The 19,183-nt window shown below is 44.4% G+C and overlaps 1 protein-coding gene across 6 annotated transcripts in view; it reads left to right on the top strand.

Moving 5' to 3' along the window:
• PDE1A (phosphodiesterase 1A) overlaps positions 1–18,011 on the top strand; it is a 156,158-nt gene extending 138,147 nt beyond the window's left edge. For 3 of the 6 annotated variants that reach the window (XM_083496395.1, XM_083496397.1, XM_083496396.1), the window contains exons 13-16: positions 3,372–3,553; positions 8,570–8,863; positions 15,216–15,330; positions 16,543–18,011. In XM_083496395.1, coding sequence (XP_083352521.1) covers positions 3,372–3,553; positions 8,570–8,863; positions 15,216–15,286 — 547 coding nt within the window. In that variant the 3' untranslated portion in view covers positions 15,287–15,330; positions 16,543–18,011. The remainder of the gene's footprint in view (positions 1–3,371; positions 3,554–8,569; positions 8,864–15,215; positions 15,331–16,542) is intronic. The other 3 variants (XM_083496398.1, XM_083496400.1, XM_083496399.1) reach the window with 1 other exon arrangement.
• The last annotated feature ends 1,172 nt before the right edge of the window (positions 18,012–19,183 follow it).

Raw genomic sequence — 19,183 nt, forward strand, 5'->3', positions numbered from 1 at the left:
CGTTTTTGTTTCATAATAGCTTTGCGGCATCTCACAGTCACAAGATCCAAAGCAGATCGGGTTGGCGCGATCTGGAAATGGCGGATTCCCTCCGAGCTCCGGAGGGAATCGGCTCAGCGGTGGATGGGTCTTAGCCGTGCCGGCGACACGGGGACCCTTAAAAACCGCAGGCGCGGAAGCCTGCGGACTGAGGACTCGGCGGGTGCCTTAAGCGCCCCCCCTGATTCGCAATGAGCCTTTTTAAAGGCTACGGAGGGGATACGGGGGACGGCGCGGCACTGAGAGTCGATCGCTACCGCCACTGAGCGAAGCCGCGAGCCATAACTGGAGAGCGCTGACTTCCTTCCTTGAAATTTGGACTGAAAAAAAGGAACCCGTGAGTAATCTGGAACTGAACTTTAAAATCTTTACCTTCTGAATTTGAGACGACCGGGGGGTGTGCTAAAAGGAAGTCCCCACCCCCCCCTTGCAGATAATCCAGAGCAACGAAATAAGAGCTAAGCTGGAGTGCCCACCCTGTAAAGGGTGAGTTTCAAAAAGACAGCAACTTCCAAGATTTAAAAGCAAATTTGAGTAGGAGATTGGAGTGTTGAAGGAGCCTTTGTTTTCTGGCAAATAACCCTCCCCCCCGGGCCCGGGAGCGATCTGCTTTGGAGCCTGTGTAGAGGAGCAGAGTTTGACAGCTGTCAAAGCTGTCAAATGGACTGTCAACAGTGAAAAAATCGTTACTTAAGACCTCTCCGGATTAAAAGGAGTTACAATTGAATTAAAATTGTGGGAAACAAAGAAACAATAACAGGACAGAGGATTGTTGGAGGAAAGATCATCCAGCAACCAGATTCCCTCTAGGGGGAATTCTGTGGAATTACAATGGCTGTGGGTGGAAAGATACTGAGAGAAATCGAAAGGATGTTTTCACTGGTGGGAACCTTACAGGAGCAGACTACAGCTATGAGTAAACAATTGACGACCTTGGATTTGGAAATAAGTAGTCCTGCTGAATGTAATGATGACCTGAGTGAGAAAGTACCCAAAGCTGAATTTGAAATAATAAACAAAGAAGAGGAGAAGACAAAACAAGAAAGAGAACAAGGTATGTGGGAAAATACTAACCAGAAGTCGGCATCTGGAGAACACAAGCAAGGAGACTATTGGATTAAATCCAGTGTAAGTCTACGAAAGATACAGAAGACGAAAGTGGAGGCCCTGGGAGTTTATGGAACTCAGGAACCAGAAATAAAGAACTACAATTGGGGCCTACACATAGACTTTAATTTTGACCATTATCAAGACTCAGACCTACTGGAGATTCCTCAGCAGTTGCCTTTAAATATGGGAAGAGACTATGGACTGATTGGACTGAATGTTAAGGAAATCTTTCGAGACCCGATGACAGACAAAAAGGACTACCAACAAAACCGGCGGAGAGGGACTGGAAAGGATTTGAGAGCCTCGGATGTGCGGAACCCAGGCTAAAAACTGTTATTCTAGACATGTCTTGGGAAAGGACGCAAAGCGGGGATGGGAGGGAGGGAAGCATTAAATTTAAACAACACTCAAGACCAGGGGGTTTAGTAATAAGAAAATTATGTAAGAAAAAATGAGAAATCGAGGGAAGAGAACTGGGGTCCAACTTAGGGAAAATTTTATTTTTGTTTTTTATAAAAGGACTAATATTAAGACGGAAGAAATGCCAATTTGCTGATACAAATTTGGGAATAGGGATGCAAGGGAGGGGGTGGGGGGAAGTCAAGGACCAGGGTTAGAAAATAAGATTTTTGGGAATTATATATGTTTGTTGTTTTGTTTGTTTGTTTGTTTGTAATTGTCTTGGTGTTATGTGTGTTGGTTTTGTCTATATAAAAAGTGAAAACCCAATAAAAATATTTCAAAAAAAAAAAAAAAAGAAATAGGAAGATTCGAGGTCATATAATGTAGGGCATATAAATAAAAACAAACCAGCACCCCTTTTGGCAAGGAACAGAGGTCTACAAGTTAATTCTCCAAGTCCAACTAGTGTCCTTTATTTAATTTAGGCTGCATTCTTATACCGAGTTTCCTGGGAATAAGCTCTATGGGACTCAGTGGGACTTCTAAGCAGGCATACATAGGATTGTATTGCCATGGCAAAGAACAATAGAGTTGCGTTCTGCACATGGGCATAGACTGGAGAGGAACAGGGGGCAGCTGCCCTCCCCTAAATCAAGGAAACAAACAAAAACTCTTAACTATAAAAGTAGAAATTGTAGAAAGATTTTGACGGATTTCTCTGAGCACTTGGGGTCAAAGGAAAGGAATTTAAAACAACTGTTGTTGAGTCATTTCATTCTGAATCTGCTAGGCAGAGCCAGACAGAGGAGGATGACAGATGAGTGTCCTTCCCCCCCCCCAAAAAAAAAAAAATTCCTGGCTATGCCCGTTAGGGTGGTTCATATTTATTTTTTTAATGCCTGCTCCAATGGTCTTATCTTACTACACTAGGGATTATATAGCTATATCTGAAATTTCATGCATATCAGTTAATATCTTGACCCTCCTCCACTGAATTGAAATTTCAGCCTTCATGACATAGGGAAACGACCAAGTAAACAGCTCTTTGTGGCTTAGGGCCCTCGTATTTACAGGACTGACTCTCCTGGTCTGCCCCGCAGAGGACCTTAAGGTGCATGAATAATCATAGTTTAGAGTTCTCGGGTCCTAAATTAGATTATCCTCCACCAGGGCCAGGGCCTTCTCAGTGATGGCTCCGACCTGGTGGAATGCTTTATCCCATGAGACCAGGGCCCTGCAGGATTTAACTTCCTTCCGCAGGGCCTGTAAGACAGAGCTATTCCGCCTGGCTTTCAATTTGAACTTAACCTGATCTTTTATTCCCCTTCCTTCCCTCCCTCTCCCCTTTTTATGAAGATTACCCTCTCTGGGATCCCACAGCTAATTCTCCCTGAGTCTCCTCGCTGGCCCAAATAGGACTAATTTAGCCAGCTAGCCCTGGTGATCATCTAATGTTTTCCCCTAAATTGATTTTTTGAATTCAATTAGCTAGTGTAGTAAGAGAAGACCTTTGGAGCAGGCATTTTCGAAAAAGGTTTTTTATGAACCGCCCTAATGCCCATGTCTCATTGCCCTTTTCCACCCTCCTCCATGTAGGGGATATTCCTGCATCAGTTATGGGAGCCTTTTACAACCTGGCATCCTTTAGACTGTTGACTTCAACCCCATCCAGAACTGATGCAAGCTGTAGTCAAAAGCCTCTGGAGAACCCCAGACTGAATTACAGGCTACAATGTATTACTGTCCTTTCTCCTTGTCTGTGCCCCCGAAGTGTCTTGCTCTGCCTTTAATCTAGTTCTTTAATCCACCCCCTCTTGTAGTGACATCGCTGGAGGATCCAGTGTGGAGCTACACAGAAGAATACAGGTTAAAAATTCCGGGTGTGTTGGCGGGTCTTGCTCAGAAAACTCTTTGACCACCGTGGACTTAAGAAGCTTTAAAGACTCCCTGTTTCGGATCATACAAGAGAACAAAGACAGGTGGAAAGAGTTAGCAGAAAAAGGTACGTTTCCCATTTGTCAGAGTTCCATTTCCACCCCATTGGCTGGTTCACTCGTGAGCAGCAAAGTATCTCTGTTCATCTGCGCTCAAAGACAGTTTCCTTGCAAAACTACTACACATTAAAAACACCGTGAACACACAAATGGACGTGTGCATGCGAGAAAGACAAAGATACAGCGATCACCTTTTTTGTGTGCATGGTATTTATGAGTATTTTTCTTTCTAAAGTTGTAGACAACCTGCTGTTCCCTTGATGGACACTTGCAGCATTCACACCACTAGGTGGCAGATGTCCACGCCATCTCTCACAGTGCTGTCCTTTCCATACTCGTGTCTTGATAGACCATTGCATATAAGAGATGAGAACCTGAAGTTTCCTTTTGACTGATAGCATGCAGTTAGCAAAGTCCAAGTGAAAAGCTTGCTTGCTTTCAAAAGGATAAAATGTTAACGAAAGAACGTAAGCAGAGGCATGCTGGGGCGGATCAAAAAGGTCGGTCCAGTGCAGCGTTCTGCCTGCTACAACTTTGGTAGAGCATGAGACTTTTAATCTCAAGGTTGTGGGTTCATGCCCCACGCTGGGCGAAAGATTCCTGCATTTCAGGGTTTTGGACTAGGTGGTCCTTGTGGTCCCTTCAACCTATACAATTCTATGATTCTATGTTTATGGGAAGCCAATGAGCAGAATGTGAAGGCGATCGCCCTTCCCTACTGTTTTTGTCCCTGCCTCCAGTAGCAACTGGTATTCATCGGGGGTCGGCTTGAACTGAACTGAATTAATAATAATAATAATAATAATAATAATAATAATAATAATAATAATATCTTTATTGTCATTGCCCCCTTCGGGGACAACGAAATTACTTGACTGCTCCATAAAAACACTAATTAAACAATACAGTATAATACAGCAAGGGAGATTAGATGACTTTCAAAGTCCGGGCTTCCCATTCAGGGCCGAGATCGCTCTGGAGAAGAAGCTGTTCTTAAGACGGCTCGTTCTTGTCTTCATCATCCTGTATCTCCGTCCCGACGGCAGGAGCTCGAAGAGACAGTGACCAGGATGCGATGGATCTTTTACTATGTCCAGTGCCTTCCTATGGCACTTTGTGGCATAAATCTGCTCTAAGGTGGAGAGTGGGCAGCCAACAATGCTCTCTGCTGCCTTAACAACCCTGCACAACCCCATCCTGTCCTGGGTAGTACAGCTTCCGTACCACACACATAAGCCATAAGTGAGCATGCTCTCAATGGCACAGTGATAGAAGGCAAGCAGCAGTATGCATCCCAGGTTCTGCTCAGCGCTCCCTTTTACAAGCCGCACGGAGCGTGTGTGTGGCACTTGCAGGCTTTTCCCCAAGGAGGGAGAAGGGCAGCCCATCACTGGCTCCGTACGGCTCTTTAAAGGGAGCACTGCTCTTGTGGGATTTTCCAGGAGGTGGAGGAAGGGACAGAGGGGCTGCCCTCTGACCCTTCCCCCACCTCCCGCAGAAGCCAGGGAAAGCCACGTGAAGCCTCCTCAGGGCAGCGGGATGAAGGCTCCCCGTGCCCTGAAGAGGCTTCAAGCGGCTAAGCCAGAAGCTAGAATGTGGCTAAGCCAGAAGCTAGAAGCTGTTCTGGCTTCTGGGATAGCTGCGCAGCCTGCATTCGCTCCATAAGACGCACACACATTTCCCCTTACTTTTTAGGAGGGAAAAAGTGTGTCTTATAGAGCGAAAAATACAGTAGGTCAGATCCCTTGAAACTGAACAAAACTCTTGCGACCCACCAAGCAAAACGCAGCCTACTAGCCACGTATCGAGGCCTGCCAAGTTTTGACAAACCCTGCCCCATGTTTTTGCCGTCCTAAGCAGGAAGAGAAGCATTAATAGGTCTCTGACATGCGCGCCAGCTTGCCCCCGCGATTGAGGGGGCCGGCGCTGAGTGGCATGTTACACACAGTACATGGTGTGCTGATGCCATGCTGACGTGTCGTGTGCCCACTGTGCACCTTGTGCATGTGATGCAAGCAGGCTGTGCACATGCGCAAGTGATGTATGCCACACAGTGTGCGCACATGGGCATGTGCATGGTTGCTGTGAAATTTTAAGGGGGCGAGGTCCCTTCTTGAAAATTTTGGAGGGAGGCCTCAGGGCCCCTTCGTTGGCACCACTGGTCTTTGATGGGCTGTCACATAGAGCTGCTTGGGCTGTATTTGGATTGGTCAGTCACAGATAGTGTGGCCCCCACCCTGGGAAAATCTCACTCTGTGACATAAAACCTTCTCTGTCTGTCTGTCTGTGTTTTGTTACTTTTTTAAAAAAAAATCTTTATTGCTTTTGAAAAGTTTACAAAGAAAGCATGAAGTAAACATTACATCCAAATATTCAAAACTAAAAAGGAAAAAAGAAAGTAGAAATATAAAAAGAAAACGATTAAAAAAAGAAAAAAATGAGAAAAAAGAAAAATGATGAATAATAAAGGGGGGGGGGGAGAATTAATCAAATACACAAAATTGTTCAAAGAATACAAACAGTAATTTAAATATTCTACACACCGGGTTCCCAGCAAGAAATTACATTTGTCATCCTTCTTTTCTTTCTTTCTTTACTGTCACTTTCTTTCTGTTCCGGAATGTTAGTTGACTTCCCTCTATCTCTTTGTGGCTTCAACACTTTTCTTAAATAACAAGTATTCTGTAATGATTTATTTAAATCAGTTTTTTCCAATATATCTGTGAAATTAATCTAAGCACATTTGGAACCATATTTTATCTGGTAGTTTTGGAAGCAATCCCATTCCTTTTTTACCTTATTGCCTGAGTGATCTGTTATTAGTTCTGTCATATTGGCTAGTATGAGGTACTTGCACAACTTTAATTGCCACTCGTCTTTTGTTGGTATTAAATCACTTTTCCAGTATTTTGCAATTAGCATTCTAGCCACTGTTGTTGCATAAAGAAACACGCTTTCATTTCATGCAATAAAGTTCCTTCATTTTGTTTACATCGCCAACACATATTGTTGTTATTTTTATATATTTTTGCTAATTTGGATGGGGTCAGGCACCATCTGTAAATCATTTTCATAAAGTTTTCTTTTATCAGATAGCACACAGTGAATTTTAAGTCTTTTTTCCATAATTTTTCCCATTTTTCCATCTCAGTTGGATAACCAAAATCTTGTGCCCCCTTTACCATCACTTTATTGACCTCCTCATCTTTAAGTTTCCAGTCCAGTAATAATTTCTATGTTTTTTGATAATATATTTTTATTATTTAATAAAAGTTCTTTTTCTCAATCCGATATCTTTATTTCAAATCCATTAATGTTTTTGGTCTGATTAAAAAATTTCATTTCACTGGTTGTATTGTAGCCAGTTCACACCTGCCTGCTTTAATTCTTTATATTTTTAAATTTAATTGGTTATTTTCTTTTTCTAAAATTTACTTATATGCTAGCCAATTAATGTCCATATTTTTCTTTTTTTACTGCTATTGCTTCTATCGGTGACAACCACCAAGGCGTTTTGGGTTCCAATAATTTTTTGTGTCTTTCCCATACAGTAAATAGAGATTTCCTTATTATGTGACTGAGGAATCCTCTGTGGATTTTATCTTTATTACAGTGGTACCTCTGGTTACGAACTTAATTCGTTCTGGCGGTCCATTCTTAACCTGAAACCATTCTTAACCTGAGGTACCATTTTAGCTAATGGGACCTCCCGCTGCTGCCGTGCTGCCACTGTGCGATTTCTGTTCTCATCCTGAAGTAAAGTTCTTAACCCGAGGTACTACTTCTGAGTTAGCGGAGTCTGTAACCTGAAGTGTTTGTAACCCAAGGTGTTTGTAACCCAAGGTACCACTGTATATCCCAGATAACTGTGCCAGCCGAACCTATTTTTTCAGCCTTCGATGTCTAATATATTTGCTTTTTAAAAAATCATCCATTCTTTAAGCCATACTAAACATGCTGCCTCATAATACAATTTAAGGTCTGGTAATGCAAACCCTCCTCTGTCTTTTATTTCCATTAGCAGTTTGTACTTTATCTTTGGTTTTTTTGCCCTGCCATATAAATCTTGCCAAATCTCTCTGCCATTCCTTAAAGCAATTTAATCTGCTTATTATTGGGATTGTTTGAAAAAGAAACCACACTTTCGGTAGCACAGTCATCTTTATTGTAGCTATCCTTCCCCATAGTGACAAATTTAGCCTATTCCAAATTTCCAAGTCTTTTATTATTTCTTTCCATGTTTTGGCATAGTCATCATTATATAAATTTATGCTTTTTACCGTGATCCAGATTCCTACATATTTAACTGTTGAATCTCTTAACTTTGTTTGTTATCGTTAGCCCAGACTTATTTACTAGCTCTAATTTTTCTTGTTCGTTCATATTTTTTACTAATAATTTTGTTTTATTTTTATTCAATTAAAGCCTGAAACCATTCATTTTTTCCATTGCTTCTGTTATACTTTCTGTTGGGTTTTCTATCGTAATGATGAAGTCGTCGGCAAATGCTTTTAATTTGTAAGATCTATTTCCCTATTTGATCCCTTTTATTCTTGGTTCTTCCCTCATTGCCTTTAATAATGTTTCCAATGTTGTTATAAAGAAAAGTGGCGATAGCGGGCAGCCTTGTCTGATGCCTTTAGAAATATTAAACATTTCTGATAAATTTTTATTTATGATCAATTTGGCCTTTTGATTTTTATATATCGCTTTTATGCCGCATCCAATTTTCTCTCCTAATTCCATTACATCAATAGTTTTCTCCATAAATCTCCAAGACACATTATCAAAAGCCTTTTCGGCATCCACCAGCATCAGTGCAGCTTTTTTATCAGGCCTCATATCCAAATATTCCTAATGTATTGATCACCATCCTTGTGTTATTATACATTTGCCTCCCTGGAAGGAAGCCCGCTTGATCGTCATTGATAATTCTCTTCAAAATCTTTTTTAATCTATCTGCCAATATTCCTGCAAATAATTTATAATCTGAATTTAGTAAAGAAATTGTTACTGTTCTGTAGAAGAACAAGTGCCAAAAGCTGGTGGGGAGAAAAAGGAACAGAAAGGCCAAAGCCGACGTGCCACAGACCCATTGCTAGAGGAGGTGGCAATGGAGACACCAAATGAGAAGAGCAAGGAAAGTGGTGGTGAAAGGCCATCTGTGGACTTGTCCCATACCTCTGTCGTCCTTCAAGTGCACTCTCTCAATTCCCTGCCCAAACCATCTGACTCTGAGATCTCACCAAAGGATTCTTTGAATGGAAAAGAGACTGCGGATGTACAGCAAGACACAAAACCTTGTGCTCCGCTAAATGGTAAGAGGACATCAGCAAGCATGCCTCGGATGGGTTTTGTTCAGGTTTTGTTTTTAATCTCTAATTTTCCATTACAGATTTTCACATTCAAATCAATATAACCACATAATAACCATCAACTCCCCCCCCCACTCCATGGTTCATTTTCGTTATCCATTACCACTGCATATCCCAATTACTCCATATATTTTCTTTTATCCCCATTCTCATTATATCTTCACTTAATTTAAACTGCTGAATTTGCTGTAACCCTGCTAATGTTTTATCCTGCTTACAATGATTCTTCAGATATTCTACAAACATTTTCCAGTCTTCCTTGAAGGCTCCTTTTCCCCATTCTCTCATTCTATTTGTTAAATTTTCTAATTCTGCATATTTCATCAGTTTCGTCTGCCACTTCTCCTTTTATTGGCGTCGTTCCCTCTCTCCACTTCTGAGCATATATCGTTCAGGGCTGCTGTGGTTGTGTGGGTTGTTAGGATTTTGGACGTGCCACCATATTTATTCCATCTCCGTTCAGTCATAGTTACTAAAATAAGGTATTCAACCCTGCAGTTAACAGATCGCACCCTATGCAAGTGTGCACAGACTAATAGGTCTCTATGTAAAAGAAATTAGCCAGTACAAAAATGTAGCCAGATTCAGCTATGAGCAACGAGTTATAGTGTTGCTTGGGAATTCTAAAATACCCCCTCCCCCCAAACCCTGAGATTTATAAATCACTAATGGCAGTTTGTTAGTATCTAGATGTTAATAAACTCTGGTCAACCTGGAAAACACCTGTCCCAGATCCATCCCCAAATTAATTTGAGGGACAGGCTAGTGTTTAATCAGAGGTTAAGAGCGGGAGACTCGTAATCTGGTGAACCGGGTTCGCTTCCCTGCTCCTCCACATGCAGCTGCTGGGTGGCCTTGGGCTAGTCACACTTCTCTGAAGTCTCTCAGCCCCACTCACCTCACAGAGTGTTTGTTGTGGGGGAGGAAGGAAAAGGAGAATGTTAGCCGCTTTGGAGACTCCTTCGGGTAGTGATAAAGCGGGATATCAAATCCAAACTCTTCTTCTTCTTCTATGCAGTTTGGAGGGGCAGGGAAGGAGATGCTGCGTCTCCCTGCCTCCCCACAACTAGGGGCGGAGGAAGGGGGTGCGGTAGGCGCAGGCCACCCCAGGAGAGTGAGGGGAGTGACAAAATGCCAGGTAGCACTCACTGTGGGGCCTGCAGCACGCCCGAGTCACGTGTCTCTCCTGGGAGAGTCGTGGTGGATTGGGAATACGCAGGCTCCGCGCTGCCCAAACGGTCCACCCACTGCCTCCCCCCCAGCTGTAGGGCGGCTGAGTGGGAGGAGGCAGGCAGACTCCAGAGGCCCTGCAGTGTGCTCTGCCCGTATGGGCAGCTCACCCTGCCCCTGGGCGCACCGCCCCAGGCGACTGAGCGGCTTCCTCCACCACTGCCTGCAACCACACCGCAGAGAGTAGGAGAGTTCTGTCCTGCTGGGTATTCCCTGCACAGATCCCTGCAGGCAGTAGGATTGTTTAGGGAATCTTTTAATGTCTGATGTATTACGGTATTTTAATATTTTTTGGGAAGCCGCCCAGGGTGGCTGGGGAAGCCCAGCTAGATGGGCGGGGTTTAAATAATAAATTATTATTATTATTATTATTATTATTATTATTATTATTATTGCCCCTTTGGTGGGCCTCCCATGTACCACAGCTTTATGTGCTGTGTCTGCTTGGCCTCCCGCCTCTGGCATCATTGCCCCCCACCCCTCTGTGTCTTGGCTTGTTGTGGTTCAGGTCCCAGCCACCGCCACTGATGGCAACGCCACCTGCCCCTGCTCCATGGCTGCCTCGCTTATCCTTCACCGCTGCCGCCGCTGCATTATGGGAAACAGCTCTCCCTGAACCAGCCACACCTCACTCACTGCTGCCTCTCAGGTTGACATTTCAGGATAGGAAGCAGATCTTCATCAACACACGCAAGTCCACTTTCCTCTGTTGAAGGGATGTAGCCCTCCATACGCTGTTGGATCACAACTCCCATGATCCATGACTGTCGGTCATGCTGTCTGAGGCTGATGGGAACTAGAGACACTAACATCCAGAGGGGCACAGTGGTGTAGTGGTTAAGAGCGGTGGACTCATAATCTGGTGAACTGGGTTCGCTTCCCTGCTCCTCCACATGCAGCTGCTGGGTGACCTTGAGCTAGTCACACTTCTCTCTGAAGTCTCTCAGCCTCACTCACCTCACAGAGTGTTTGTTGTGGGGGAGGAAGGAAAAGGAGAATGTTAGCCACTTTGAGACTCCTTCGGGTAGTTATAAAGCGGGATATCAAATCCAAACTCTTCTTTGCTCTATTGAAGCAGCCAGGTGCTCAACACCTTCATTTGAGCATCTGAGCATATACAGGGTTTGGGGGATATCATTTTCGCATACTGTGCTACACCCTTTCACTGGTTTCAGTAGTAGTTACCGCCTCCTTCCTTGGAGGTTTTTAAGCAGAGGTTGGATGGTCATGGATGCTTTAGCTGAGATTCCTGCATTGCCAGATGACCCTTGCAGTCCCATCCACTTCTACACTCCTATGATTCTATGATATAGCTGCAGAATGAAAGATTCAGCATTGGAGATTAGATTTACATAGGCATCTGGATTCACATTTCCCCGTACTTTCCTTGCAATGCCTTTCTGGGCTCCACTGAAATAGCCGAGTGCATATTTTGATATGGATTGGAATCCACACATTCCCATCCAGGGCTATCAGTTATTACATGTGATCATTACATGTGAACATAAAAGTTTGGTGAAGCATCCAAAAGAAAAAGCTCAGACTATATTAATAGAAGCTATTAAACTTCTATTAAACTTGTTATTTATTTGCTGAATGCCAAGCTTGCTGGGAAAGTAACGCTCACCTTTACTAAGTAAATAGCGAGGGCTGGTTTCTTTTTCTGGCTGAGCAAATCCTCCGCCTGTTATTACAGCACGTCCCACTAATTGTAGGCACTTAATATCATTGGAATCCCCTGGGCCAAGTCATTTGTACTGAAAAATATAGAACAGGTTCCATTGCTAATTTTACATGATTTTAATGTGATGCACTCCAAAACGGAAAGTTGATGTAGAAGCTTTCATTTCATTAATATGGAACATTCCTTTGCTAGTACGGAATGGGAAAAGGGAATAGCTAGAAAGCCCTTCATCATACACTGTGATAATTAACTTGGATTAAAACTAATGAAACCAACTGCAGCCGACATTCTGATGGGGATGGAATTTGTCTATGTTATCTGTAGGAAAAGCATTGCCTGTAAATAGAATTCTACGGCTTATGTTTTATGTTAACATTATAGTGATATTAAGTGTGAGTTTGGAAAGGGAGATAGAGTTGCTGGGGGGGGGGAATGGCTGTGATATTCCCCACTTTTTGATCGGGACCTGCTAGTGGGTCACAGCCTGATCCAAAGTGGGTCATGACAGGGGCCCTACCATCATGCAAATATATGGTAATAGGTTAAGAAGTGGAACCCCAATGAATGCATGTTTGGGTTAAAAGTGGGTCGTGTGTCTGGAAAGGTTGAAAACTGATTAGCCAATCTGCACACATATAAAATATTCTTGATCTCAGTGAGAGAAAGCGAAGGATTCATCATCAACGAGAATTGAAGCTGCAATCCTGTACAACTACATTGGCTGATTGCTGGGTCTGGCGAAGCCCATTGCAAAGCATTCTGCAGGACCCCATTGCAGAGCCACTTTGCAAGGCGCTTCTCAAAACCTGCCATTCAGCTGATCATCAGGATTTGCAAATTCTTTTTCACAGGGCTTTGCAGGCATCAGAAATCAGTGTTTAGGAAGAAATCTAATTCTGTTCTTGTTTAAAGGCAAACATGTTGACACTTTCTGAAATAGTATGTGAACTGAAGCACAGCTATCCATCAAAATCTGAACTTCTCTAGATTTTGCAATGCAGTTCTCTAGCCAACTTCTGTGGGGGGGGGGGAAGAGAGAGAATATGCCAGAGAAACATGCATAAAATGCACACAATAGTGAAACTAACAAAATAAAAGAGCATTATATTACAGGCAGGGCTGTCTTTCCCCGGGGTTGCAAAGGGTGCAGGGCACCCGGGTGCCAAATTCAGGGGGGCACCAGGCACCCGCCACTGAAGCCGCCTAAGCTCTTAACTATCTACCTGTTATGAAATACCGTATTTTTTGCACCATAACACTCACTTTTTTCCTCCTAAAAAGTAAGGGGAAATGTCTGTGCGTGTTATGGAGGGAATGCCTATGGGTGGCATGCCTACAGATTTTCCTCCTCTAAAAGCTATGTGCGTGTTATGGTCGGGTGCGTGTTATAGAGCGAAAAATACGGTAATAATTTTTTTTTTATCAAGCTAGAAAAACAAAATACATATATACCTAGGTATTACCGAAATGTATACCTACTGTTTCACCAAAGGACTTTTGACTTTGTGCACTCATTTACCAAAGACGTGCTGCTCCAGCGGTGGTGCTTGTCATTCACAATGGCGGCGCTTGTCAGACCCAACGACAGTGCTTGTCATTCACAACAACGCCATGCATGCAAAATTAACCCTTACATCAAAATATTATATTACGTATTGTATTGAGCTGCTATGCGGCAGCGGAGTCAGTGGCACCTTTGATACGATTGATGTTTCTCCTAAGTAGGTGCCTAAACAATACTTATAAGTTTAAGTGTGGTGGTGGTGTATACTTAAGTATAAGTGTGTTGTAAATAAATGAGTAAATAAAAAAGTTTGTTTCTTTTTCCTCCCTTCTTTCGTAAACAAGAGATAAGGCGTAAGCGTGGTTTCTAACATAAGCATAATAGAAGTTAATTTGGGGGCTAAACTAAATTTGGGGGCGCTGGGTGGATCTTTGCACCCTGGAGTTGCATATGCGAAAGACAGCGTTGATTACGGGAAATTGCTTTGCAAAGATTTCTATGTCAGGCAAAACTGCATATATAAATGTGTCTGTTAGGATAAATTTGAACTAAAATGCTGGTGGCTTTTCAGGAGGACTTTTTAAATTAAAGAAATTGCAAATTGGTGTGGGATTGTGGAGAACTGAATTTAAGATTGGAAAAATGAGAATTGGAGAGAACCTAAAACTGGCAGATTCTCCCATCCCTCTTGGTGGCACCTGAAAATCTCTTTTAGCTGGGCCAGGCTTTTGCCTGCTCCACACCTGGTGTTATATATCTGTGGTTTTCAACCAGTGTGCGGTGGCACCCTGGGGTGCCTTGAATGCTGGTCAGGGGTGCTGTGGGCAACACTGGCCTCTGTCCCTCCTTCCTTCCTTCCTTCCTTCCTTCCCTCCTCTGATGCCCTCTCATGTCTCTGCCTCCCAAAGGCTTGCACAGCTGTTTGTGCAGCAGCCCTGACTGCAAGCTTGCCAGGCGAATCGTGTCTCTGGGGCTGGTCAGGGGGTGCTGGTTGCCAGGAGCTGAGGTGGCCTCAGAGTAAGCGAGCAAGCAGGTGAGGGAGCCCAGCCAGCCAGTCCACCAGCCCTTGATTTTGGGAATGGACAGACAAGTGCCAGGTCCCTGTGGGGCAGTGTGAGGAGGCAACTCTCTTTGGGGCAGGGAGAGGGCAGCTCAGAGACCAGGGGCAGCAGTGATGGCTGCCCAGAGGACTTCCAAGGAGAGGGGAGAGGAGACTGAGTGAACACTCCACAAGGGAGGGTGTTCCAAAAAGGGTGAGAGCCTGTCAGTTCCACAGGTGAGGAGTGACATAAATGGACTCCTGAGCCCCACAGGGCTGTTGCAGAAAGAATGTAGATGGTCAAGGGAGCCGTGGACTCAAAAAGGTTGAAAACCTCTGTCATATATGATGGCAGGTAGGCATGGCTTGGCCATTATGGCCTATGGGTCAAATGGGGAGGTCTGTTGGACCTAAATAGGCCTGCGGACCAGAGGTTCCCCACCCCGATTTGCCCACTTACCTGGGAGTCAGCCCCATTGTGCTCAAAGGGGACTTACTTCTCAGTAGACGTGTATGGAATTGTGCCATAGATGTGCTTAACTGTGTCTGCATCTCCTGGTTCTCAAGGCTAATGCAGAATTTAAGTAGCATATACAGTCCTCCACCCACCACCACCATTTGCAGCCATCTTGTGAGGTGCATTAGGCTGAGAGGCCCTAGGCCAGCCAAGAAGTTTCATGATTGATTGGAAATTTGAACCAACCCAGGCTTTCCTGGACATAGTCCAGCACTTCAACTGCTAGGCCACACTTAGACAGTCAAGGCCACATAATAGCTGGCTCACGTGACCTATGTGGAGACTTTTTTATTTTAAAAAAAGCTTTGTTTTTCTTTCCAGGTGAGCCTAACCTCAATAAGACCCCAGAAGTGACCCCTGAAGAACAGAAGCAGAAGCTGCTCCGCAACTAGATGAGCTGCATCCTCAAATGTTTCTGCTGTTTTGAGAAGGATAGGTAATTGTTTTCCTACCTGGTCTTCCCCTTGCAACAGAACCCTGAGAATTAAGTTGCCATGGGGTCGCGAAATGGCTCCAAGTCACGTTACAGGGTTTGCATCCCATCACTCTGTTTTCTGTATCTGGGTGACTGTTTTATCTGAATAGTTTAAAAAAGAAGCCTCATAAAGTTGCAATGGGGTAGAGCATGTCCAAGAGAAGGAAGTCCGATTGTGGGAGAGACATGTATCTCAATTGCTTGGGATCCAAATATCCCCATGTGGCAAGTTAGTGTTGCCCATTGGGGCCAGTTTTTGCCAATTCAGTGGCTCGAATTATCAGGAGGAGACAACCGACGACACTGTGTGGAGTTGTTGCTCATGTGTGCTGAGGCTGGGAGTGAAGAGGGAGAGGTGGCACCATGGTACTTTTTTTGGTATTACAATTCATCACTGCAACTTTCACATTTTCAAAACTTTGGAGAAAAACAGGAAATAGGGCGCTATTCGCCTACCGCCCCCCTTAGTGCAAGGATTTCTGTTTCTGCCTGTTTCTCCCCTCTCTTCCCTCTGTGTGTGCACCTCTTACCCTCCCCGAATCTGCTCTGCAGGGTTAGTGGAACCCGTGGAATAGATTTAGGGGGTACACCGGGGGAGGAGAGGTGGGAGGGACCACTCTGTTGCAGAAGCAGAAATCCTTCCATTGATGGAAAGTTCACTCGGTGCTAGGTTGGATTCTGCCCATAGCCACTCGTGCTGCCTGTGTTGGAATGAAGCCACAGACTTTCCCTTCTGACACCAGTGGTGCTGCTGCTTACCTGGATAAGACTAGGACAGGGCACAGTGGTGATGGTGAGGTTGTTCCCATGGTACTGCCTTCTTCACCACCCTGCTTGGCTTAGCTCTGCCCAGGTAAACAGCATCAATACTAACCTTGGGAGGGGGGCCTCCATAGCGCCATACACCCACCCTTCACCACACCTGGAAATAGCCCACTGTGCTTTCATGTCCTTATTGCTGTAGCATGTGGCATACCTTTCGATTTTTTAAAAATCCGCTCCAGTCAAGCGGATGCTACTTAATGACACTGGGAGAATCAGCATCCTTCAGTGTGTAGTCCATTCTCCTTTGTAACCTTCAAAATGTTCAGTTTCATTACTCCGCAGTTAAATGCCTTAAGTTTCGCACAGCAGCAAATCTCAGCCTTCTCCCTCCTCCATTTCTTTTTGCAGGATGAACAGTGCAGCACTAAGACATCTCCATTCCTCACGAGGCTGTTACCTTCTGTGCCAAATCATCCTTGGACTATCCTATCTATCTACTGATGGATACTGAAACATTAAACACTACAAAGCCCTGAGCTGGTAACTCAAGGCACTTAAGAGCAGCGCTGGATATGTGGAGTTATTTTATTCCTTCTTCTGGTCCTGCTACCCCTCAGCTTTGCTGGAATGCTTACCAGCCAATTTCCTTTTAAATCCATGAACGAATGTTGCCATGTGCAATGTGGGTTGAAGACTGACTGGCTAGCAGAGACTTCTGGACAGCCTGCTTGGGACGGAAAGCACAACCGCGGCTTGTAGATGACCGAGGGGTGCAGTGGGTGGGTGGCATACCAAGCTGAAGTCGCTACAGACAGCCGCAGCCTTTCCTTCTCACAGCCCTGTTGCATAATGACGCTCGTGTCTGCGTTTATGCGGGTCCTTTTCTTTTTCAAAGCGCGGGAGAGATTCCGAAAAGCTGTACCGAAAAATTCAGGAGTCGCGGAAAAGCCTCTTGAATGAGCAGTGAATGTATTGTTGACACCATTCTGTGTTTAGGTGGTGGGAGCAGGTGTTTTATTTAACCAGCTTTTTTGAGAGAGGGGGGGGGAGAAATGATCTGTTTAAAGGTAGCAAAATAACAGTAGGTCACAAGTTCAAAGTGTTGCCCTTCTTGGGCTCTATTAGACGAGGCATTGCCTGCAGGTTAAGCATGTGCTATGCATGCAGAAGATCCCAGATCTAATTCCCTGGCACTTCCAGTTTAAAAATGAGCTGTGTTAGGCCTCTGGCTACAGTCTTGGAGAGCTGCTGCCAGCCTGAGTAAACATTACTAGGCTAGATAGGCCAATTGCCTCCTTAAGGCTGCTTTATATGTCTGTTGTTCAAAACTATCTTGATAGATACGCCTTGAAATTGCATTGTGTTTTTATATATATATATATATATATATACAGAGAGAGAGACAAAAGAACTACCAATGACTGGGGTACGTGATCTTAACTTGTTCATAAACCACAGGCAAATGGTCTGTGGGCGCCACTGAGGAGATAATTCAGTCAAAACCTGTCTGTTGTACTGAGGACAGCACAGTGACTCTGCATGCCATAGAAGTTCCTCTTCTTCTTTTCGGGCCTCTCTCACATTTTGAACTGGGTACATTCCAAAATATCAGGGATGGTATAAGATAATACCAAGAAGTCATAACAGATGCCAGTTGCCATGGAAGCCATAGCAGATCTGCACAGTTTTAGTATGGAATTATTTAATTTGGGGTGGGAGTGATGCAAAAGATTTGGGGGTGGGGTGGGGGTGGGGTGGGAGAGAGAAGCATTTTAAGATATTTTATAAGGGCCAGAGCTTACCTTCAGCATGGACTTTTGTGTACAGTACCGTAAACAAACGACATTTCAAAGAATAAAAACGTATGATATACTGTATATACTGTATAATGCAACTTGGTTTGGCTACTCTTGCTCTCTTTCTCTGTGGGTGTGCATGGGAGCATGTGCACATGCATGAACTATGGTTGCCAGGTGACTCCCAAGAGTCTGTGCCCTCATGTCCTCTTGGAGAATTGCTTCTCCATCCGAATAACTGTCACCATGAATCATCTGCTTCAAAATGGGATGTGAGAGGTACATCCAAAATGTGTGTGTGTGTGTGTATTTGGGCTAGTCTTAAGGAATTGCCGTACTCAGGAAAAACACCAGAAGCATTCAAATCCAGAGCCCGGGGTGCAAATAGAAGCCATGATTTATCTGCACTGAAGTGAGTGAGATGGACTTTGCAGCAATGAGAACTCGGTGCGGACAAAGTACCCCAGCCTGCCTACAACAAACCATAAATCTGTGGGGCACTGATTTTCCAGTGTGTTAAAGATCTAGGAGGAATCCCTTACGCCATCTCTTTCTGCAAAAGTACGCCAGCTTCGTGCTTGCATTTGGCACGCCTACAGATGAAACTCTGCAGTCTGTGAGTCTAGCTGCCAGCCAGAGATCTTTGGGCTGAGATTGCCTCTTGTCAGTGCTAGGAACTTGGCTCTGGTAGGTGGAAAGCAGGGTTTGATAATGGCTTTTTGTGAAGCAGCAGACATAGTATATGGACTGTAGATTTTGGAACTGGTTGTTTGAAAATGGAAGGAATTCAATATCGTGCTAAGGCGATCGTTCGGCAAGGCAAGTATTTCAGCTTCCGGTCAGAACAGCCTCTCTCCTCTCCCTTGCCTGTGCTGTTCCATGGGTTCTCCTGGGTAGGGGTCATATCAGGAGGAGAGGAGGGGAAAGCCCTATTGGGCAACTGGAAGTCCTTGCGCAGGGTTTCCACCAACAGGGCTCCTCGTTTGAAACCCACCCAATGAGGCCAGGCGGCATTTTCAAGTGGTCTAAGCACCCAAAGCAGCTTTGAAGGTGGAAAATTGCATGAGAACCTGTCAGCTCATGCAAAAAATGAAGCCAGTGAAGGACAATTGTGCATCCTCCTTTTACACTACTTGTTTAGCATTCACTGCTAGAAGTGGTGGCAGAAGTGGGTTTAAAACTCCTAACAATCACTGGCTCAACTGAGGACAAATGGGAGGGCATTCCACAGGGTGGGTGCCACTATCGAGAAG

Source organism: Podarcis liolepis (assembly GCF_965112155.1).
Source record: "Podarcis liolepis genome assembly, chromosome: 1".
NCBI lineage: Eukaryota > Metazoa > Chordata > Lepidosauria > Squamata > Lacertidae > Podarcis > Podarcis liolepis.